This window comes from Nomascus leucogenys, chromosome 1a (assembly GCF_006542625.1).
Source record: "Nomascus leucogenys isolate Asia chromosome 1a, Asia_NLE_v1, whole genome shotgun sequence".
Lineage (NCBI taxonomy): Eukaryota > Metazoa > Chordata > Mammalia > Primates > Hylobatidae > Nomascus > Nomascus leucogenys.
Window position 1 is genome coordinate 74,119,775 of NC_044381.1, and position 24,382 is coordinate 74,144,156.

At 36.2% G+C, this 24,382-nt stretch overlaps 1 protein-coding gene across 2 annotated transcripts; it reads left to right on the forward strand.

The window, feature by feature from the left end:
- Positions 1 to 3: 3 nt before the first annotated feature.
- AP5M1 (adaptor related protein complex 5 subunit mu 1) lies at positions 4 to 21,777 on the forward strand. 2 transcript variants are annotated; one of them, XM_003267730.3, is made up of 8 exons: positions 4 to 480; positions 5,299 to 5,944; positions 11,171 to 11,398; positions 13,063 to 13,202; positions 13,912 to 13,997; positions 14,087 to 14,205; positions 17,925 to 18,021; positions 20,500 to 21,777. In XM_003267730.3, the coding sequence occupies exons 1-8, from the start codon at positions 407 to 409 to the stop codon at positions 20,580 to 20,582; spliced, it is 1,473 nt and encodes a 490-aa protein (XP_003267778.1). In that variant the 5' UTR covers positions 4 to 406; the 3' UTR covers positions 20,583 to 21,777. The 2 variants fall into 2 exon arrangements, with proteins under 2 accessions (XP_003267778.1, XP_030666956.1); XM_030811096.1 differs by lacking the exons at positions 17,925 to 18,021; positions 20,500 to 21,777 and adding an exon at positions 16,501 to 17,705 and having other exon boundaries at positions 155 to 480.
- Positions 21,778 to 24,382: the final 2,605 nt, after the last annotated feature.

The following is a 24,382-nucleotide window of genomic DNA, read 5'->3' on the forward strand; positions in this document are numbered from 1 at the left end:
GCGCGCGCCAGGGAGGTTGTCGGGAGGGGGGAGCGAAGAAAACGAGCGGCGGACGAACCGAAAAAACGCTCGACGCTGTGTTTGAGGAACTTTGATCCTGGCGGGCCACCATTCCGGAAGTGGAATTTAGAGGAAGAAAGTACCGGAGTTGCAGGGGGATAGGTAAATTTCTCAAGGTTATAGGTTGGGGTTCTTAGAACTTTTTGTGGTGTGTGTTGGCCTAGAGCGACTCAAAAGTGTTAGTCACCTCACCTAAAGAAGCTAACCTCTCTGCTGAGCGCGACCGGCATGTGGCGCAGGATGAGCCTCGGGGCTTCTGGTAAGAGTCCGTCTGAGAAAGCCGGTCTGCGCTGTTCCTTGGTGGCGACCTTAATTATGAGATGAGCTAATGCTTTACTGACTTACCATGGCGCAGCGGGCAGTGTGGCTCATAAGCCACGAACCGGGAACTCCACTTTGTGGCACCGTGAGATTCTCCAGGTAAATGCAAATCCGAATCCTCAGGGATGATGGATCGGAAGATCGATGAAGTAGCATAGTTTTGTGGTGCTTCGTGGCCCAGATTTGCCACGAATAGCTGCGTGACCTTGGGCTAGCCAGTTAACAGACCTGTTTCTTCTGTTAAATGGAGATTTTAATAGCCCTACCTTACAGTGTTGTGAGAATTGAGTTGATGACTCGTACATATTAAGTATTAGGGTATATGTTTTCTATTAGTATTGTATTTTAAAATGACCTTCGTCTACTTGGGATTAAAATGGAGATGACTAAGGGAAAGGTAAAAAATTTACTGAGCACTAGACATGTTTCAGATTTTTCAACATGCATTGACAAAATCGTTCAAGAACATTTTAATGTATTCTACGGAAAAATCCATGCTAAGTTATATCAGACTTCTATTTTTTTTTTTTATTTTTTTGAGACGGAGTCTCGCTGTGTCCCCCAGGCTGGAGTGCAGTGGCGCGATCTCCGCTCACTGCAAGCTCCGCCTCCCGGGTTCACGGCATTCTCCTGCCTCAGCCTCCCCAGTTGCTGGGACTGCAGGCGCCCGCCACCACGCCCGGCTAATTTTTTGTATTTTTAGTAGAGACGGGGTTTCATCGTGTTAGCCAGGATGGTCTTGATCTCCTGACCTCGTGATCCGCCCGCCTTGGCTTCCAAAGTGCTGGGATTACAGGCGTGAGCCACCGCACCCGGCCCAGGCTTTTATTTTTATCTTGTTAATATGTGTCATTGGTAGAAATCATCAGTTTACAGTTCCTAATTGTTGAAGAAAATAGAAACACAAAAGAATTTATTCACTTTTTCATATATTGTGTTCAGTTGATCTGGTCCCACTTTTAGAATTTGCCCTGTGTAATCAAAATAGCTCTGTTAAGAGAATTGTACAGTAACTGATTGTAAAATGTTGGTGGCAATCGAGTGGGTCTATTTCACCTTTTATTCTCTGGCCATTGATAGTTCTTCTTTGTCACAATTCGTTCTTCCCTGAAGAAAGCTTATAGTGAAGTAGTACCACAGTAGAATTGAGATTGAGGCAGAAAAAAAGATTGTAATTTTAAATGAAAATTGGTTGGCAATGGGGATATGAAAAATTCCTTCTTTGCAACCTAGTTTTTGTTCCTGAGGGCATCAGAATTGGAGTTTACCATTTCCCCCCAGGATTTCTGGCTGACACTAACCCCAACATTTGTTATTGGACCTCAAATACAGGAGATTAGTAATATTCTTTAGTACGTGGTTTACCAGGCGCATCAGTCCATACAAAGTATCTCTCATTTTACTTATATTCCCTTTGGTTACCGATTTCTAACTGCCGTTCCCCTCCCACTGACAGGTAACTCTTACATCTTCGATGTTACTCTTTTTCATTGTATGCATTTTTCAAATTACATAGTTAAGTGTGCTTTGGACTTCACTTCCTAATGTTACATTTGTCAAATTTCTCAGCACTATTTTAAAGAAACATCCATGATACTTTGTGTTCATCTAAGGCAGCATGTCCAATAGAATTCTCTATGATGATGGAAAGGAGAAATGTTCTTAATCTGTACTGGCTAATACTGTAGCCACTAGCCACAAGTACCTATTGAGCTTTTGAGCTGCAGCTAGCATAACTGAGGAACTGAGTTGTTAATTTTGGGTAATGTTAATTTTTATTTAAGTTTAAATAGCCACATGTGGGTAGTTCTACTATGTTGGACAGTGCAAATCTAGGCCATTGTTTCTTCTTGCCCTGTAGTACTCCGTGGTTCACATCCTGCACATTTACCTATCCCCTTTACCTAGTGATGACCTCTCCCAAATTTGCCTCCAAAGAACACTGCCAAAGTATGCATCCTCGAATCTGTCCATGGGGCATGTCTATGCCGATTTTGACTAAAGACTGCCAAATAATCTGCTCCACAGAATGCTTTCACCCACCAACACACTCACTAGCAGCAAGAAGGGGTTCCCGTATCTCCATTCTTTCCTAACATTTAATTTTTGCCAGTAAAGAACATCTTATTTTCGTTTGCATTTCTGTACGTAGCAATTATTGTTAGTCCTTTAAGTTTCCTCTACTGTGAATTGCCTGTACATGTCTTGTCCTTTTTTTCTTTCAAAGTTATTTTTTCCTTTGAATTTGTAGGAGTTTGTTTTGTATTCTTGGTATTAGTCCTATGTCATTTTTAGATAGTATAGATATTTTCTTTAATTTACCATTGTCAATTAACTTTATGTTTCCCTTGGTTAAACAGAAATCACTAATTTTGATGCAATCAAAGTAGTTAATTGCTTTTGGGAATTTGTTGAAGTTTTTTCTTACCCATATTTCCCAAAAATATCTTCCTACATTATCTTCTCTTTATAATTTCATCTGTTACATTTAGGTCTTTAACCCATATGTAGTCCATCTTCGGATATGATGTTAAGTAGGCATCCCATTTCGTTTTTCTGTATACTGTATGACAGTTTTTCTGACATCATCTTTTAAGCAGTATGTCATGTCTTCATTAATTTGTGACGCTATTGGTAGTGTTAGTTATGTCCCCTCATATAAATGTTGGTCTGTCTCAGTTCTAGTACTTTGTCTTTCTTGTACCAATACCGTATCTGTTGCTTTGTAGCTTATCTTAATATGTCATAGAGGTGAACTTTTTACTGCTTAAGAAAGTAAGTTTCTTAAATCCTAGTTTTCAGAATGTTTTTTCACTGTGCTCAGGATATTATTTCAGAATAAAAAGTCAGATATGTTTGGATAGGCTTTTCAACACATTTATGGAGGTAGCAAGTTGGGTTCAAATGATTTAATTCTGTATCATTGAATGACTTAGTTAAATTTTATTATATTTTCAGTTTTCTAACCTCTTGGGGGAGGCGTTAGAGCTACATAGATAGCACTGACACTTGATAATAGTGTCAATAAGTGGCCAACATTTAAGATTTAAGAAGGCAAATGATGTTTTCTCTATCTAAGTACTTATTTCCTGTAACAAAACTTGGTTAAGATTCTGGTTTAAAGGTTTCCTTTCCAGATAATAATAGCATCAGCTTACATCTGGCTTAGGTCGGTATCATACCCCATAGTTGTAGGCCCATTTAAGCCTTGAATCCTGTTTTAGAAAAAGCATATAATAAATTAGAAATGATAGGTTGAGTCATCCAACCAAATATTTATTGAACACATTGGGGTGTTGTGTAAGGTCCCAGATTAACTTATCTTCACAGTCAACTGTAAAATTTTTATACTTAAGAACTTTAATTATCCTCTAGAAAACTAGCTAATAAGAGATTGGACTAGATTTTAGTCCAGAGGTCTCTACTATTCATATACAGAGATTTAGAGAAATAAATGGCATTTACCTGCTATGCCATGCCATTACTGGTGTGCTACCTGATTCTTCCCCTTTCTCAATCAAGAAAATGCATCAGAATGTAGGTGAGATTTACCTACACATGGGTAACTGCTTTTGGGTTTTTTGTTTGTTTGCTTGGTTGGTTGGTTGGTGTTTTTTGTTTGTTTGTTTGTTTGTTTGTTTTCTGAGATGGAGTCTCACTCTGTTGCCCAGGCTGGAGTGCAGTGGCACGATCTCGGCTCAGCTCACTGCAACCTCCACCTCCTGGGTTCAAGATTCTCCTGCCTCAGCCTCCCCAGTAGCCGGGATCACAGGCATGCACCACCACAACCAGCTAATTTGTGTATTTTTAGTAAAGACAGGGTTTCACCATGTTGGCCAGGCTGGTCTCAAATTCCTGCCCTCAAGTGACCTACCCACCTCAGCTTCCCAAAGTGCTGGATTAGCCATTGCACCCAACCTACATATGGATAACTTTGAATACCTTCTTATATTTATTTAAAATATTAGTAAACATCAATATTTTTTAATAAAAAACTGTTTTAGCCAGGTGTGCTTTTGACTCTTGGTAAAAACTGCTGATTTGTTGCCACCCCTTTATTTACAAACAAGAAAATAGGCAAAGGGAAGTTAAGTGATTTACTCAAAAGTTAACAGCTGATAAATGACGTTGTTCTGGACTTTGGAGTGGAGGCAGAAGGAATGAGGGAAAGTACGTATTTTGGAACTGAGAAACTGTGATCTAACAGATTTCTGTAAATAAGCAAAAGCATCTTCTGTTTCCAAGCAAAGAAAAGATAAATTAGTAACTGCTTACGGTTCAACTCAGAATATGCAAAAACATTCTGATTTTATTCTTTTTTATTACCTAAAAGTATCTTCCAGGGCCATAGAGATAAACCATTATTACTAAAATGATGTTCCATGTTTTTGTAGGGATTGGCAAGAAGACTCAGGGTACCTGTCATTCACTATAGGTTAAGTAGAATAGAACATTCCTTTTAAAATTGTACCATCTCAACTAATGAATCCAAAATCGTGGAGGGTTAAATTGAACCACTTTGTTAGTCCTATTCTAGCTACTAAGGTAGAATCAGAAGAAAAAAAATTCTTATAGATGCCTAAAACGGTTCAAGTATATACTCCTTGCTGACCAAGATGGTATCTGAGTGGCTGAGAGACAAGGATTTTGAATTAGAATCATGTACTCTACCTAAACTAAATAACTAAGTTGAATTAAGCATTTTCAGTAACAGATTATATACCAAATATGAAACAGGCACTCTAAGAGTAACTTAATGGGCATTATAATTTTTTGGTTGTTGGCTTTTGTGGATGTGTGTATATATTTGTTTCTTGTGTATTTTATTGTTATTACTGTTTGCCTTGTATTTGGGAGTTTTAAAAAAATTCTTTCATCTTGATTTTACTTGGTAATGTTTCTGTTTCCATAATGCAGACGGTATCCAACTGTTGAAAAACGAGCCAGAGTCTTCAATGGAGCAAGTTATGTGCCTGTTCCCGAAGACGGTCCCTTTCTTAAAGCACTGCTCTTTGAACTTAGATTATTGGATGATGATAAAGACTTTGTTGAGAGTCGTGATAGCTGTTCACGCATCAATAAAACATCCGTTTATGGACTCCTGATAGGAGGTGAAGAACTCTGGCCAGTTGTTGCTTTTCTGAAGAATGACATGATATATGCCTGTGTTCCACTAGTTGAACAAACTCTGTCACCTCGACCACCATTAATTAGTGTTAGTGGAGTTTCACAAGGCTTTGAATTTCTTTTTGGGATACAGGATTTTCTTTATTCAGGTCAAAAAAATGACTCTGAGCTAAATACAAAATTGAGCCAGTTGCCTGACTTGCTTCTGCAGGCTTGTCCATTTGGTACTTTATTAGATGCTAACTTACAGAATTCATTAGATAATACCAACTTTGCATCTGTGACTCAGCCACAAAAACAGCCAGCTTGGAAAACTGGAACGTACAAAGGAAAACCACAAGTTTCTATTTCTATCACTGAAAAGGTAAAATCCATGCAATATGATAAACAGGGTGTAGCGGATACATGGCAAGTTGTTGGAACAGTGACTTGCAAGGTGAGATTTTTCTCTGGTATTTGCTTTATCGTTTTATTTAACATATGGAGAAAAGTTAAATTTGCTAGTTGTATTTTAAATAGCATTTTTTATTTTCATCTTAAGCAGCAGTTGTTGAATGGGAGAGTCACATAAAATTTTATGTTATCTTTTTGCATTCCTTACCAATTATATTGGTTATCTGTGGCTGTGTAAAGAATTGTCTCATTGTCCCCAAAATAGACATTTATTATTTTCATAGTTTCTGTGGGGATTAGCTTAGCTGGGAACTTTCAGGGTAGAATCACTTATGAAGTTGCAGTCAAGTTTTCAGTTTAGGCTATAGTCATCTGAAGGTCTGACTGAGGCTGGAAGATCTGCTTGCAAGATGACTCACTCACATGGCTAACAAGTTGGTCCTAGTTATTGGAGGAAGGCCTTAGTTCCTTTCCACATGGACTTCTCAACTGGCTGTTTAAGTGTCCTCACACTTGGTGACTGGCTTCCCTCAGACCAGATGATCTGTGAGAGAGAGAGAGAGAGAGAGAGAGAGAGGAGAGAGAGAGAGAGACAGACAGACAGGCAGGCAGAAGCGATTATTTTTATTACCTAGCCTGGGAGGTTACACTTCCACTACTTTCTGTTTATTAGAAGCAAGTCACTAAGTGGTCCATATTCAAGGGGCGTGGAATTAGGCTCCACCTATGAAAAGAGTAATGTCAAATAACTTCAGAACATATTTTAAAGTCACCACTCCTATTTTCCATTTTCTTTAGAGGGGTGAAATTGACATCTCTGACATATCTAAAATCATGTTGAAGGGCTCTTACTTAAACAAGTCGTTAGGTTAATATTGGGTTCTCTGTAGAAATAGAAAATAGGAAAAGACAACAGAAATAAGAATACAGTTAGCAGTGATTAATGCCATGTTGAATAATGATCGAAAATAAAATCCTCCAGGTAAACTTCCTACAAGTTTATATTAATAGTATTCTCATTTCTTTGTTTTTCTACCTTCCTTTATTCCCTGCAGTTACGTATACTTTTTATATGTCAAATTTAATGTTGTGTGGCTATGTATAAATCTTATAGATAAAACTAGAGTTCAAGAGCAGAGAATTAGAACAGTCCTGACAGAAAAATTGGGTCTGTCTTTTTTTTTATCCTGTTTTAGGTAACATTGAAGTTACCTAAAAGTTTTTGAGTCTATTTTAAACTCATATCTATCATGGTCAAAAATACACTCCAGTTACTCACTTTATTGGAAATAACTATTGTAAATGGCTCCAAAATTGAGGTGTTCATGGTTTATGTCATTCTTAAGTTTCAAAGTAGTTGAATCTTTTTTCTCATAAGTTCAATGAAATGAAAATAGAAAAATACGGCCTGGTGCAGTGGCTCACTCCTGTAATCCCAGCACTTTGGGAGGCCAAGGCAGGCGAATCACTTGAGGTCAGGAGTTTGAGACCAGCGTGGCCAACATGGTGAAACCCCATCTCTACTAAAAATACAAAAATTAGCTGGGCGTGGTGGTGCATGCCTGTAATCCCAGCTATTCAGGAGGCTGAGGCATGAGACTTGTTTGAACCTGGGCAGAGGCTGTAGTGAGCCAAGATCATGCCACTGCACTCTAGCCTGGGTGACAGAGCTATACTCTGTCGTAAAAAAAAGAAAATAGAAAAATTCACCAATTCTGTTTTTTTTTTTTTCATTCTGTAGCAATAAACAGGGAATATGTTATTTATGATATAATGGAAATTAATATCATGGCATTTAACATCTCTGTTCATTGATAGGCTGACTCCAGTTTACTCTTAGGAGAATTTCAGATTGGTTCCTACTCTTAGTCCTGATACAGATTATCATGATGGACAACTTCCTTATTTAAAAAATGTTTTTAAGGGGAAAAAAAATGGGGGTATACCTTAACCTACATACTAAATGTTTCTTTAAGGTTGTATGTACATAGTATAACTGTTAGCCAAACATTCTTTAAGTACTTCAGAAACTTACTGTTTAAAGGAATTTTATTGTGAAGCCCATTGTAAATGGAAATAATCATCTTCATTTTGTCCTACTCTGGTAGAAAACCAGAGCCAAAGGCCAGTGGTCCAAAGTTCTAGACCTCACTCTACCACTAATTTTCTGTATGTCTTTAGAAAGTTACACAATTTTATGAATCTTTTCTCATTTTTAAAATGAGATAAACTCTTAGGTGCCTTTTTTTTTTAATAACTTTTACTTCTAAAATTGGGTTTACATATGCCAGATTGGTTTAAAGGTAGTACACCAATTCCTTCTAGAATGGATGTTCTCATCCTATGGTAAATAACTGATGATCCGGCATTTTAAGTGCCCAGATAGATTCATTGGCGGGTTCCATGATGGTTGATGTTTCTCTGACCCTTTACGAATGTTAAGAGATTAATTTACTAAGTATAAACTGAATATTATTAAATTTTAATGGTACTTACTATTGATGTTTGGTTATTTTGTCTCCATAAATATCAAAAACAAAACTACTTTTCATTTATTCTTAATAGTTCACATATAGAAAATAGCAGGTGGTTTAAAAGTTGAAACCCTAAAATATTTTTTTAAGTTTTAAAGTAAGATTATTTGGCATATTTATTTTTAACATGACTGACATTATTGTAATTGTCACTGACAGACCTTATAAAGGCACTAATTGTATATAGTACTCTTCGTAATGCCTGCCTGCTCTCTAAGTACTTACATTGTATAGCAGATACATAATGAATTTCCACACCTGTCAAATAGTAGATAAAACATGAAAAGTGAAACATTTCGTATTAGAAATTGAAAACAAAAGTTGGTTTATAATTAGAAAAAGACAGCCACTCAGCAAACATTTTTTATTATTGTTTTCTATGCATAGAAATGTGTCAGGCACTAGAGATAACTAACAAAAATGTAACGATTCTTGCTTTCAAAGAATTTAAAGCTTGAAAAGAGAAATGGACCAAATACCTGTAGATAGTGGACAGTTAATGCATGGTGCAATCTAATATATGATGCTGCATTAGGAGCTAAGTGTTATGCTTTAAGAGTTCACTAACTCTTAAAATATTTCTGGTGAAACAAAAGATATCAATAATTCTTATGGGACTCAGTTGGTCAGTTTGATCCAGGCTTTAATAGAGGTGAATTTCACGATAGAGGTACAAAGACCCTGACTACCTACACAAACACAAGTAAAGTATATCAGTCTGGTTGGGCCAGAAGAAGCCACTATAAGATTTATGGGAGTAAAGATGTTTGATATAGAAATTAGGGCTTATTCAAGAAGCACTGAGGAATTAAGTCTTTGATCCTCTAGCTGTAGCCTTTCAGAAACAGTCACTAAAGACTTCAGTCTGGAGAATGGAGGAGATAGAAAATCAGAAGTTCACAAAGAAGTCTGAGAAACTGCCATGTCTGTCTGTTATGACCTCACAGTGGAAATTCAAGGAAAGTTCTGCAGAAGTGCAGCATCTGGCCACTTTGGCCTTAAAGTAGGAGCTCAAGGACAGGTTTGAGAAGCTGTCCTATCTGGCTTCAAAGAACTTTCAAGAAAAATTACTTCCTTTTTTCTTTTCCCTTGTGAATCTCTCATGAGTACCTCTCATTGGCAAACTAACCCAGACTACATAGGGAAGAAGATCCTGGGCTTCTCTACATAGCAAAGGTAGGCTGTAGAGGTGATACAGAATGTAAGGCTTCACACAGAGCATGAAATGAGCTAAGATGTGAAGAACGAAAGCATTTACGGGGAGAAAAGAACATTGCAGCTGGAAGGAATAGCACATGCAAAGGTGCATTTGGAGGTATAAGACAGTATGATTTATTTAGGGAAATGCAAGAATCCAGTATGACTACGTGTAAGTTGCAGGGCAGAAAATTATTGAGGAGGTAGATGAAGAAAAACAACCCCATTAAAAAGTGGGCAAAAGGCATGTACAGACCCTTCCCAAAAGAAGACATACATGCAGCCAACAAACAATGATAAAAAGCTCAACATCACTGATCATTAGAGAAATGCAAATCAAATGAGATACCATCCAATGCCAGTCAGAATGGCTATTATTAAAAAGTTTAAAAACAACAGGTGCTGGCAAGATTGCAGAGAAAAGGGAACACTTCTACAGTGTTGGTGAGGGTGTAAATTAGTTTAACCGTTGTGGAACTGTGGCGATTCCTCAAAGACATTGAGGCAGAAATACCATTTGACCCAGCTATTCCATTATTGGGTATATACCCAAAGAAATACAAATCATTCTGCTATAAAGATACATACACATGTATGTTCATTGCAGCACTATTCACAATAGTAAAGACATGGAATCAACATAAGTGCCTATCAATGATAGACAGAATAAAGAAAATGTGGTACATATACACCATGGAATACTGTGCAGCCATAAAAAGGAATGAGATCATGTCCTTTGCATGGACGTAGATGGAGTTGGAAATCATTATTCTCAGCAAACTAATGCTGGAACAGAAAACCAAACACCTCATGTTGTCGCTTGTAAGTGTGAGCTGAATGACGAGACCGCATGGCCACAAGGGGGGAACAACAACACTGGGGCCTGTCAGTTGTGGGGCTTAGGGGAGGGAGAGCATCAGAAAGAATAGCAAATGGATGCTGGGCTTAATACCTAGGTGATGGGATGATCTGTGCAGCAAAACACCATGGCACACGTTTACCTATCTAACAAACCTGCACATCCTGCACATGTACCCCAGAACTTGAAGGAAAATAAAAAGGAGGTAGATGATATTCAAACAATGAAAGGCTTTACAGGTAGTACAGAATTCACTGAAAGAATTTCACAGTGGAAAAAATATAATAAAAATTATGTTTCATTAAGATAGCTCTGGCATTGATGGAGGATTAGAGGACTGATTAGAGGAAAGCAAGTCCAGAAATATTTAGAGGGCTGTGGCAGAAATTGTAAGGGCCCATATCAATGTGTTTCAACAGGAATGGAGAAAATTCAGCAGATTTAAATTGTCTTTGTAAGAGCTTTAGAGATAAGCAATGGAGTCTATGAGGGCTCTGCTGGTCTCTGGCTTGGGTGTATAAGAACATGATAAAACCATTAATATGAACACAGAAAGCAAAGAGAACAATACCTAGAGAAAAGTGAGTTAATTGGGGAAAATGACTGACAAATTTTGAAAAGCCTCGAACAGACATTTGCTTCTGAGATTTTGGTGGTAATCTTTCTGTTTGCATTTCAGTGTGATTTGGAAGGAATCATGCCAAATGTTACCATCAGCTTGAGTCTCCCCACCAATGGATCTCCACTTCAGGATATTCTAGTTCATCCTTGTGTAACTTCTCTTGACTCTGCAATTCTGACTTCTAGTAGTATTGATGCAATGGATGACTCTGCATTTAGTGGGCCTTACAAATTTCCATTCACTCCACCTTTAGAGTCATTCAACTTATGCTACTACACTTCCCAGGTAAACAACCCTAGAATAGTTGAGAGTTTGCTGATCTTTATATTCATAAATACTATTGATAAGTAAATAATTCATACACTTGGTATGAGAACTTAGAAAAAGTTCTATTTATCAGACAATAATTGATAATTGAAGATGAAGATTTAGGCAGGGCACAGTGGCTCATGCCTGTAATCCCAGCAGTTTGGGAGGCCGAGGCAGGTGAATCACTTGAGGTCAGGAGTTCAAGGCCAGCCTGGCTAACATGGTGAAACCTTGTCTCTACTAAAAATACAAAAAGTTAGCCAGGCGTGGTGTCATGCGCCTGTAGTCCCACCTACTCAGGCGGTTGAGGCAGGAGAATCGCATGAACCCAGGTGGTGGAGGTTGCAGTGAGCCAAGATCGCACCAGCGCACTCCAGCCTGGGTGACAGTGAGACTCCATCTCAAAAAAAAAAAAAAAAAAGATGAAGTTCACTTTGAATAAGATACCTCTTATCTTTGGTGTTGGTAACTATTTGTAAATCGCTTTCAAAATAATTGAGGTTTTTTTTAATGTTCCCTAAAAAGGAGTTCATGGTCATGGGATAGATTTTGGTATGATTTAGTCGTGGTTTTAACCATAAACATAAAATACCCCTCATCCAGGCAACCTGAATTGCAAATATATATTATTATTAATAGCTATTTATTGTTTATTGAATAACTGCTTGTGTGTCAAACATTGTCCTAAGCACTTTACATGTATTTTCTCTAGTACTGTAGTACTGGTAACAACCTTTAGATTAGACATTATCCCCATTTCACAGCTGAGGAGAGTCTCAAAGAAGTGAAATGACTTGCATCAGGTCTATAGTTGATAAATGGCACTGCCTGAATTTGAACCCCAATTTTTCAGACTCCCAAACCTCTTTTCCACTACACCATTTCTCTCTTGTCCTAGTTGTGAATGAGTAGGTTAGAAAAACCTACTCAAGCTAGCTTAAGTAGAGCGAATTTATTTTGAGAATGCAATAGGCAATCTCATTGCCGTTTAAGGATAAGAAAAGAAGCAGACAGTTCTTACTGGGACTAGAACCAGAAAATTAATATCAGCCTGTACTCAAGGTCCACCCTGTCTGTCACATCTCTGCTTCTCAGTCTCCTCTTTCAACTGGCTTTCTCTGCTTACACATGACCTTACAGCTGTAGGGCCTGCACCGTATGAGTAGTTTTTCTGTGTTTTACTTCACATATACCAGAAATGATTGGCTCACCCCAGCCTGCAAGTTGTTTCCTCTTCAGTCAGTTATTGATGACCAACCAAGTAAGTTACTGCTGAACAGTGGGATTGGAGAACTCATGGGATTCCACTGGAGCAACAGGAGCTGTGGGCAGGTTGGCAGTAATCAGTATGCCTACTGCATGCCCTATGCTGCAGGTCAGAGAACATGGAGACAGGGAGCCTGGATGAGCAAGTATAGCAACAAGAATGCATTGTACACCTTTGTAAAGCACTTTTCTCATCTCTGAAAACAAAGAGAGAAGAATCCCTGTCCTTATAATGAATATAGATTCATCATTGCTGTTACCAAAATAATTTGGAATAACTTCTAAGTCATTAAAAGTAACTCTTCTCTCAGTTACTTTTGGTGTTTTAGACCCATTAACCTGAGAATTATATAGACATTTATGTTTCTTTTTAGGTCCCTGTCCCACCAATTTTGGGTTTTTATCAAATGAAGGAGGAAGAAGTACAACTAAGAATAACCATTAATTTAAAACTTCATGAAAGTGTGAAAAATAATTTTGAATTCTGTGAAGCCCATATACCTTTTTACAATAGGTAGGAATAAAATGCATATTGCCATAATTTCCGTCTGTCTTAATACATTTCCACTGCCCCACAATAAATTGTCTTTGCCTTTTACCTTATTTTTAAGGTCTGAACAATTTTATTTTATTTAAATGAATGCTGATTTTCATGATATAGTCATAAAAATAATCTGTTTACCTTTAAATATGCCTTTATCTTTCTAGTTAAACTTACTAGTAAATTATACACTTAAACCAATGTAGCTTCCTCAGGGATTATTTTTCTACCGGATTTATTTCTAGCAATTTTTCCGTATACAGGTCAAAAACCAAACTATCAACAACCTAGTGAATCAGCCAATTATATCATAATATTACTTTATTACCAATTCTACTTTTAAATTTATTCTGCAGCATAGTTTTTTGTCAAAATATATCTACATATATAGTAAAATCATAGTCTTATTGTAGCAACCCATGTGACTCTATTAATACAGTTCATATGATTTCATAGTTGTCTTAAGGATTAATAATGAAATATACATCATCACCAAAAATGTTTATGTGTGCTTGTTGTTTTTCAAGATTCAACATTCATTATTTGTTCTATTCTGCAAACTTGAATACATATCTGCTTTTATGCTGTCCTTGTATTAAATAACAGTGGCCAAGTTTGACTTAGATCTCTTAAAACTGTTACATCTGTGATCTTTTTCTATTTTATCCTTTTCTCTTTAAAGAGGTCCAATTACACATTTGGAATACAAAACTAGTTTTGGCCAGCTTGAAGTATTTCGAGAGAAAAGCTTATTGATCTGGATTATTGGTGAGCAAGTTTTATTTATTGTTTTTTCTTTTAATTTACTGTAGAATCTACTTAATTTAGAATAGTTTATTGGTATATTTGTGTTTTAGGCCAGAAGTTCCCCAAATCAATGGAAATTAGTCTTTCTGGAACTGTAACTTTTGGAGCCAAGAGCCATGAGAAGCAGCCATTTGACCCAATTTGTATTGGACAAACAGCATATTTAAAGGTAAACATATTTATATGGCTCACTATAGTAGCGCCCTTCCTTTGTTTATAAATTGCCTATTTCTAGTTGATTTTTAATGTTTTCCACCAATGGTTTTAGAATTCTGTTCTTTTTGTCTGGGATAAGTTCTCTTTTGGATTTTTGTTTGATTTTTTGTTGTTGTTTAGTATTAGTCACTTCTATATCACTTAATACTTGAACATTTTAAAAAGCCAGGCATAGTGGCGGGATGTCTGTAGTCCCAGCTATTGGGGAGACTGAGGTGGGAGGATCGCCCAAGCCAAGGAGTTCAAGGTTACAGTGAGCTAAATTGTGCCACTGCACTGCAACCTGGACAACAGAGTGCAACCAGATCTCTTTTAAACAAGGGTTTTTTTGGCTGGGCGCGGTGGCTCATGCTTGTAATCCCAGCACTTTGGGAGGCTGAGGCGGGCAGATCGCGAGGTCAGGAGATCGAGACCACGATGAAACCCTGTCTCTACTAAAAATACAAAAAAAAATTAGCCGGGTGTGGTGGCGGGCACCTGTAGTCCCAGCTACTCAGAGAGGCTGAGGCAGGAGAATGGCGTGAACCCGGGAGGCGGAGCTTGCAGTGAGCCGAGATTGCGCCACTGCACTCCAGCCTGGGCGACAGAGCGAGACTCCGTCTCAAAAAAAAAAAAAAAAACAAGGGTTTTTTTGTTTTTTGTTTTTTATTTTAAAAGGGAGCCAGCTAACCTAAATACCCCAAGTTAGTCTAATTCTACTCAGCTCTTGGTTATCAAATTTGAGATTTGGGCCAGGCATGGTGGCTCCCACCTATAATCCCAGCACTTTGGGAGGCCAAGGCGGGTGGATCGCTTGACCCCAGGAGTTCAAGACCAGCCTGGCCAACATGGTGAGACCCCACCTCTACAAAAAATAGAAAAATCAGCTGGGTACGGTGGTGCACACCTTTAGTCACAGCTTTTTGGGAGGTTCAAATAGGAGAATCACCTAAGCCTGGGGAGTTCGAGGCTGCAGTGAGCCGTGATTGTCCCACTGTATTCCAGCCTGGGCGATAGAGTGAGACTCTGTTTAAAAAAAAAAATTGAGATTTGTATACAAAAAATAGAAGATGTAGTCCTTGCCCTCCAGGAATTTTCAGTGTTGCACATCAACAATTTATCAGTGCTAACAGCTTTGGTATTTCAAGAAAAAGGTGCTACAGCTGAAGTTGCTGTGGAAAGCTTTACAGTGGAGGTGAAGTTTAAGCCAAACTCTGAGGCCTAGAAATACATGAATATGAAGACTTGAAGATTGACTAACATTTGTTTAGGTAAAGAAATTACTTAAATAGTAAAGAAGGATAAACAAGGCATGCTTAGAAACCAGTGCTAAAAATAGTAGTACTATGAGAGACTGGATACATAATTTAGATTAAGATTATAGAGGGTTTGAATCTGACTTTTATTCCTTTGGTTGATGGTGTACTTTTTTAAGTAGGGGATAGTCTTTCACAAGTGATTCTTTATGAATGTTAATCTGGAATGGATGTAAGGAAGGTGAGTAAAAAAACTAGAGACAAGCCATTCTGTAACATTAATATTCCATATGAAAGGTTAATATTGTAATAAGTTAATAATGCTGAGCTAGTGTAGTGTCAACAGAAAGAGAAAAGAAGGGAGAAGGGAGGAAAACGAAGGGACTGCTGTAAAAGCTGTGATAAAAGTAAAGCCTTGACCACTAATTAAATACAGAGACAAGGAATGGTGTTGTTCCAAGATGATATTGTTCAAAAAAAAATGGAACTTAAACCAAACGTGATGCTTTTTAAGAGGGTAGAGACGTGAATCTCTTTCATTCATTGTTTTATTCCAAATATCTAGTCCAGGACCTAGCACATAAATATTTGCTGAATGGATGAATATACCTAAATTATTGATATGGAGAAAATTGGGAAGAAATGGGTTTCATATCATATTTTTTGCTGGTTATAGCAATATAGCCCATTGTAAATGTTCAGTGGGTAGCTAAAAATCTAAAGCTTGATTCTTAAGAGAAGGCTCAGCTGTATACAAGGATTTAGGAATTAGCCACAGGGAAGAAATGGTTGAGGCAGTGGAAATAGATAAGATCAGAAAAGGATAAAATAATACAGGAAGATTAAAAAAAAAAATGAGAGAATTGAAGGAGTGATTAGAAAGGTAGCAAGAAAACCTAAAAAATGTATTAAAGAAATCAAGAGAAATACAGGCAATTAGGGGAAGTGGTAGTGAAGTCAGAAGTATACTGATGATAATTCATTTCTTCTATCTTGGCTTCACTTATGTCCAGAAGCTTTGTTTCAAGGATTATTATAAAAATTCCTACTTCAGATACCTTTCAGAAAAAAATGTGGAATGTTACCACACATTCTATGTCCTTCAAAGGTAGGAATTACGACTTTTCTATTCATTCCCGTCACCAACCAGTTACACTCACATTGAAAGCATGTAGCACATATTTTTGTTGACTGAATGATCTAAGTGTGTTTTACAGTATTTCAGTTGTATGGAAATCAGTCTTGTCATAACTTCCAGCATTGAGAATTATACCAAAAAAGCAAGCAAAAGCCCTTTGTTATCAGAGATAATTTGAGTTGCAACAGGAAAAAAAAATTGCTGAGAAGATCTGAAAATTACATTACATTCTAAATCACATCTTATGCATGTGATCAGTTAGTTTGGTAATTAATAAAGTTAGGAAATGGGAGAAATTTGTTGGGAATAGAGATAGGAGAAAAAATATATAAAAAGATATCAGGATACTGCAAAAATCTGGAGCATTTAGCAGCAGAGAGGAGGAGAATCACAACAAAGGAGAACTAGAGCTCCATGAAGCATAGATTTTTTCATAGGTCATGTGAATGTCATTGTAACTTAGGGGCACCCTGGCCACTGCACTGCAACCTGGACAACAGAGTGTGCTGTGTTTTCAGGGAAGGTACTAATGATTCACTCTGTTACAGCACAGTATAATAGTTGGCATTTGTAGTGATAGCCCCACATTGTCAGTGAAATCCAGGAATTATGGAGTACGTTTTAGAAAGGTTTTCTAGGTGAGGGAAAAGGTAATTCCTAAGCTTAGTTCTGTAAAAGTTAAATTTCACCCTTCTGGAAAATTAAGTAGCGCAACTCATTCCCCCTAAACACAAGATAAACTGATGTTTCTGTTTTTGTAATTACATTATATTTTACTAGAAGATGTATACTTTCCTGCCTGTAAAAGACTTATGATCTAGAATATATCATAGCCACGTAGCCCTAGGGATAGGAGAGAATATAGGGCATACAAGACAGCAGCACAGCGGGAGACAGCACCAGCTTTTGGAGGCAGTAAGGTCTGAGTTCAAATGCCAGCTCTGCCGCTTACGTGCTGGGATACCAGTTGCTTCCATCTTTGAACCTCAATTCACTCAGCATACCTTGCAGTATGGATTAGAGCTGTTAGTGAAGTGCATATTATGTGTTAAGTACTTCATAATGACAGCCTTACAGAAACATGGCCCTAATGCAAATGGAAAAAAAATTGTGTGTGTTTTTGTATACATGTGTGTGCACACACACATGCACACACACACAATTCAAGTTTAGTACTTGTGGTTTTTATTTTGTGAACTGTGTAAAATAAATTCCCTAAAACTGGGTCAAGGGAAAAAATGTAACCATCCTTTTTACCAAATAGTCACCTTAATTTGGTACATTCTCTCTTCTTTCTAGCTTCATTTTAGGATCTTAGATTACACACTTACTGGATGTTATGCAGATCAGCATTCAGTTCAAGTTTTTGCATCAGGAAAACCAAAAATAAGTGCACGTAAGTTACACAGATTCAAACTAACTTAAGGGAATTAAAATGGTGTTTGCAGTTATTACCTAAGGTAAAATTTGAATGTAACAGAACTTAGAGATTAGAGAATAATCCCAATTTATAAAATTCTGGGCTGGTTCTACCCCACATAACAGTTTGTGTACTTTACACTGCCCTCTGCCTTCTCCATGTTTATAAAGTGGTCTGGATGAGCAAAGATTGGGACAGAGGTGAACTTTAGTATAAAATTGGATTTGTTTTTCTCTGGTTATTCAGAGATGGTTCACAGAGACTGTGATGTTGGACAGACAGGGCTCAAGCCTGGCTCAGCCATTTCATTAGCTGTATAACTTTGGGCAAGTTAGTGAACTTCTTGGAAGTTTTTATTTTCTTGTCTATAGAATGGAAATAATAGTGCGATTTACCTCAGGATTGTTATGAGATTTAAATAAGATTATATTGACTTAGTATGATGCTTAACATATAGTATAGATTTAGTAGATACTACAGATGATTCTTATTTAAAACTTTTAAATATCTTTAGCAAATGTTGCAATCAATAAGCATTATTTAGCACCTTCTCTATTCTATCAATAGGAAGACAATAAAAAAGACATTTCCTGATTTTAGTATGTTTAATGGTTGGTAAAGTATAGATCTATATGTGTGTACACACACACACACACACACACACACACGAAACATATGAAAATATAATGAGACAAAAAACAATTTATAAATGAATCAAAATTATTTAATTCAGATCAAATAGAAATATGTAACATCGAATAGTAGCTAAAATGAGGTAGAGTTAATCTAAACTTAAACAGAACCTTTTTGCCTCATACATTAAAGAGAATAAAGCTGTTATATATGTGGATAAGAATAATCCTAATTTTCATACATTTTTATTATTATAGTTAGATAAATGTTTCTTAAACTAAGGATTCGGGTTCCTAAAATAGAAATAGGAAAGGACTCTCCATGGACATTTCAAGAGAATTAGAGAACTCAGAACTACAGAATTCTAAGCAACTACTTGTGCATGGCAGTATAAACTTCTACGTAATGTAACCAGAATAAACCAGCATTCTTTACTTCCCTAGGCTTGCCCTGTGTTTTCTCTTATATCATTTTTTTGTTGTATATATGAGAGACTGAAAGCAAACAGACCAGTATTTTAGATTGTCTATGGGAAAATATTTTAATTTATTTATGTTAACTAAACATACTGCAGTAATTTCCAGAGAACATAATACAGGATAGGAACATACCTGCTTCTTAATACAAAATATGTTGAATGAAAGAACTCATTTTAAATTAATATTATGACCCATCTTTTCTTTCCTCTGTTAGTTTCCGAATGTGACTGCCAGTTTGTGCAATTATGTAAAATTTATTTTGCCATCATCTTGACAATAAAATCTATTTTCATAATATACAACTTAGTTTAAAAATAGTTTAGTAATAATAATACCAATTTAAATAATAATGGCTAATATTTATTGCTTACTATATGCCAGGCAAAATTCTAAGTGTTTTATGTGTATTATCTCATTAATCCTCACAGCACCCTATGTAAGTGTTGTTATCTCCATTTTACACATGAGGACACTGATGGAACTGAGAGATTAGGGTCCCATAGCTAGCAAATGGAAGAACTGGGAGTCAGATACTCAAGCATTCTGGCTCTGGAACCTGTCCACTTAACAGTATGCTGTCTTGCCTCTCATTGTTACTGGGTTCTCAAACTTTGAAGAGAACAAAAAAGACAATATAGTCTATATTCTTTTCATTATGAAGAAGGGCATGAAGAAGAAAGGTAGAAAAGGCTGAATTGGATAATTATATTTAATTGGATATTTAATTTTATATATATATATAAAGAATTTACATGTGTAACTCCAAATGAGCATTATTATCTCAACTTTACATATCAGAAAACTTTAGTTCAAATAGGTTGCCATTTTTGTAGAGTTTCAAAGCTATTTTTAAAAAGGCTTAAATTTATCAGAACTATAATAAGAAACCAGTGAAGCAAACTATTTAGAATGTTGCTAGGAAGTTGGGTGTTAATGTATATCTCTGACACTTGGGGTAAAGAATAGTAAGACCAGAATCAGGGCTATGGTAATAAGGTTATAGAAGAGAAACCAATGAAAAATTTTTAATGTTTTTGCAGTCAGAGTAATGGTCCATATGAAAAAGATTTTAGAGAAAATGTGAAGATAAAATTGGCAGATTTGGCATAAATGAGAGATATTTCATATAAGGTCAAAGATGGATTCTTCAAATATTTGATGAGTCCATATTTGTAAAATGGTAAAAGTTATAATTAAGTCTTGATAATATCAAATTAAGATGAATATTTCAAAGTATTGCCTTGAAATAACTGCATTCCACAATTTCAAAAAATCATGACTTTGCTCTCGTTGAATTTTTGCTAAAATATTCTTATCATTAATTTCTTTTTCTTTTCTTTAGACCGGAAACTAATTTCTTCTGATTATTACATCTGGAATTCTAAAGCCCCTGCTCCAGTAACATATGGATCATTATTATTGTAATAGTCTCATGTTTAAATGGGATTATATAATGATAACAGTTTAAAGAAAATCATAATCTTATATTTTAATGTGGATGCATATAACCTGTGAGTGAAAAATCACTGAATGATTTAATTGTAAAAGTAGTCTCATGTACTGTTTGTAGTGTGATAGAGCTTGAAAGGACGTTTTAAAAGCTAATGTCTCCAATTTTGTTAACCTTTGATTTTATGCCAGTATAATTCTGGACATAGAAAAGTAGTGATTCACTTGGGCTCATTTTAGACTAGTCCTGGGTCACCCTGCCACACTTGTTTCCTAGTGTTTCTGTGGCAGACATTGCTAATCAATTACAGCCCTTTTCTGTACTGCGCCTTGGATAAAGGGTCAGGCTCCTTTTCAGTTCAGAGATTCAGGCAGCCACTCCCAGTGGGTTGTAGATAACATGCAAGATAAAAACTATTTTCTCTTCCAAATCTAAGTACTAAGCTCCTAGTATAAGGTGTTGTTACAGAATACCAGAGACCATATTATAAACAACTACATCTCTTCAAAAAACAGCCAACAGAGACAAAGGAAAAGTGTTTAAATAGTAGCCTGTTCTTCTTAATCAGAACTATCCTATTGATTAATAAAGAATTTGCATAATTCTACTTAAGGTGTGTAATCTCTGTTCTAGAGTTAGTTTTTAAGTAAGCTTGTTAATCTACCACAATGACATTTTGCTTAGGATGTCAGTAGCCATATTAAGATGTGTGGAATATCTTCAGAAGATGATCATAGTGTTTTGTAATCATTTAATGTCTGCAGCCAAATTTTTAAAGGTAATTTAGATCTAATACTGCTCTTGCTGTGTCTAATTAAGTTAAAATTAATGAATGAATTCTGGTAAAAATTCAAAAGGCACTCTGTGAGTAGAGAGTATCATTTAAGCTTATTTTAGTCACATGTAATATATATCTCCTTAAAGCTGTCACTCTCACTTTCTTACCATTCTCTTGATTTCTTCAGAAACCATCTAGTCATCCTCTTTATCCTCTACCTGCTTCTGCAATTATATGTCATATTATGTTTTCAGAGCAGTTCATTGTCAAGTTGGACTTTAAGTGACAATTCAAGAAAAGATGAAATCTCGCGAACCTCAAAACTTCATTCATGTCTTTTTACAAATGAGAAAAAATATATGCATTAAAGATTAATACTCAATTTGATTATATCTTGGGTTCTGTTTAGAAAAGCTGCTAACTCCTCAAAAGAAAGCATGATAGTTTAAAGGCATAGTGCATATAAAATTAGGATTTGAAATATGATTTTTTAATCAAGGTCAGTCCTACTCATAAACTCATTTTCTGCAAAGCATTGTCATGGCATAAGGTTCTATGTTCAAAATTATCCCAAGTAACAAAGAAAAAAAGAATTACTGCCTGACCAGGACTTTAACTTGTTATTCTAGCTTAATCATAGATAATCAGCCGTGAAAACTTTCCTTCTGAAAGAAGAAAATATTATTCCCTGTAAGTTATTTGATCTCTCTTAAACTCAAATAAAGCTTAACATTTCACTTATGTTGATAAGTTAATGGTAATGGAGCCATTTGGAATCTTGATTGTATAAATGTTTACCAAATACACTAAGGTAAGCAAGAGGCATTTATCTAGTGAGTAGGCAAAGATTTAATATAATAATCCCCTAGGCAAAAGTTTATAAGCAGTTAGAAAAATCAGTGAGTCTTCTATTTGACATTTCTAGAAACTGGAGGAAAATCTAGGGTGTCCTGGAAAAGTGATGAGGTGTTGGGGAACCTGATGCCATCTGTTGCCATTCCATTCTAACATAGTGCTACAGAACTGAACCAACTTAGGTTTTCATCCCGTTGAGATCAGCTGGGCACACTGTGATGCTTTTGATTTTGTCTAGAAACCTGTCACTTCAGGATAATTTCTGAAGACAAAGTCTGTTTCCCGTTTGGTAGGTGACCTGTTTAATGTTTTCCCTGTGTCTGGGAACTCCTTAGTGTAATTAGCGACCTTTGAACTCCACAACTAATCCTGAGCTATTTTGTATTCCTTACTCATCTTTAAGGCTGGACCTTTCTTTTCTTCAGAGTCCGCTGCCACAATTAAAGAAGAAACAGCTGCATTTCAAAGGGATTCCGATTCCAGAAGCTTAATCGTGATTGACATGTTCTTATTCTAAGCTATAAGACACTCTAAGAGTCCTTTCTTGGGTTAAAACTTCAATCATTTTCTAAAAAATTATCTCACTATGGATTTTATTCATTTTCTTTGATAACTATTCTTTGCATTTTTTAACTTGAAAGATGCTTTGCGTTTGCAGTGAATATGAGCAACTACTTCCAGTGAAAGATTTGGATAGTGTCAGACCTTCTCTAGATGCAAAATTGCTAAATTCCCTTTTAGTGCCAAAATATGATTATGAAATCTGATGTCTATCACATAGGTAATTATTCTTCAATAAACTTGAAAGGTTAAAAAAAGAAGTGTTACATTTTTTAGAATGGACTCCAGAAAAGATGGTTCACGATTTTGTAAACCCTTCTTTTCTCCATTTTTTACTAAACAATATTTTAAAAACTTTTTAAAGCCAGCAATATGGTACTTAGGCAATACCCTTACGGTGGTGGCAATTTTTTTTTTAACTTTTTAAGTAATTGATTCAAATGTCAAGTTTGAAGTAGTCTTGTCAGGAATTCTGATGACAATTATTTGTTTAAAAAAATTTTTTTATTAAACGTTAGTCTGTCCCATAAAATCGTTTTCATTTTTTTCACACCAATTCAGTATTTCTACTGGGTTAAAATTATTATGGTGTTTTTATACATTGCATGATTTAAGATCTTTCAAGGCAGACATTTATACTTAGTAACAATTGCCAATTTCTTTTCTGGTTTTTGTTATAGTATTTCAAAATGCTTCATAGACATTGATAGACTCCTACACTACCCCTGGGAGCTAGGTAGGTGGAATTATCATCCAGGCCTTCTGTAGGGACTGCTGCCACAACAGAATGGTTGTTCCTAAGACAAAGGTCAAAAAAAAGGGGTGTTAATAAACAGTCCTCAGGTTTAAGGGACTTTTTTAGGATTACATCTTAAATTCCAACAAATCAGATTTAGGAGTTACTGAAAGTGAAATTGATCCATCCCTCATCCAAACTTTGCAATACTTTCCTGTTCTGACATCATTTAGATAGTTAGCTGTATTATCAGATTAGAAACCATTGTACCAGGCTGCTGAAAGGAAAAGGAGGCAAAAAGCTAAACATGGGATGAATTCTGAACCTTTTAACCTGGCTGAAGTACGTTGGTCCCTGTTATGCAAATACCTTCAATCCTCTGCTAAGTTCAGTGGAAATAATTTTCTTGAATGACAGGTTTATTCAGCAAGGATTCAGTTGGTGATTAATCCCCCTTTGATCTAGGGTATTTCACTTAACTACCAGTTACCTCGTTCTGACAAAGTGCAACTGAGATTAGGGAGATCACTAGAACACTACCAGGGTGTGCGTTTATTCTCTATAACCTTTTAAAGCAAGGGCCAAGAATGCAATTTATTTTCAGTATTTGAAGATGTAAAGTCCTGTCTGCTAAGTTAGAAAGTCAATTGAATACCAAATGAAGTTTATTTCTTACGTAATAGAACAAACATTTCTTTTTGCTTTGCCTAACAATGATATTAGGAAACACAGGCTTTGAAGAAAGAAGAAACAAAGACTACATTCTAAGTATTGCTTCTAGTTTTGTTTCATGCACTAGAGTATACTTACTGGCCCTGACATAACCCAAAAATCAAAGCAGTGGC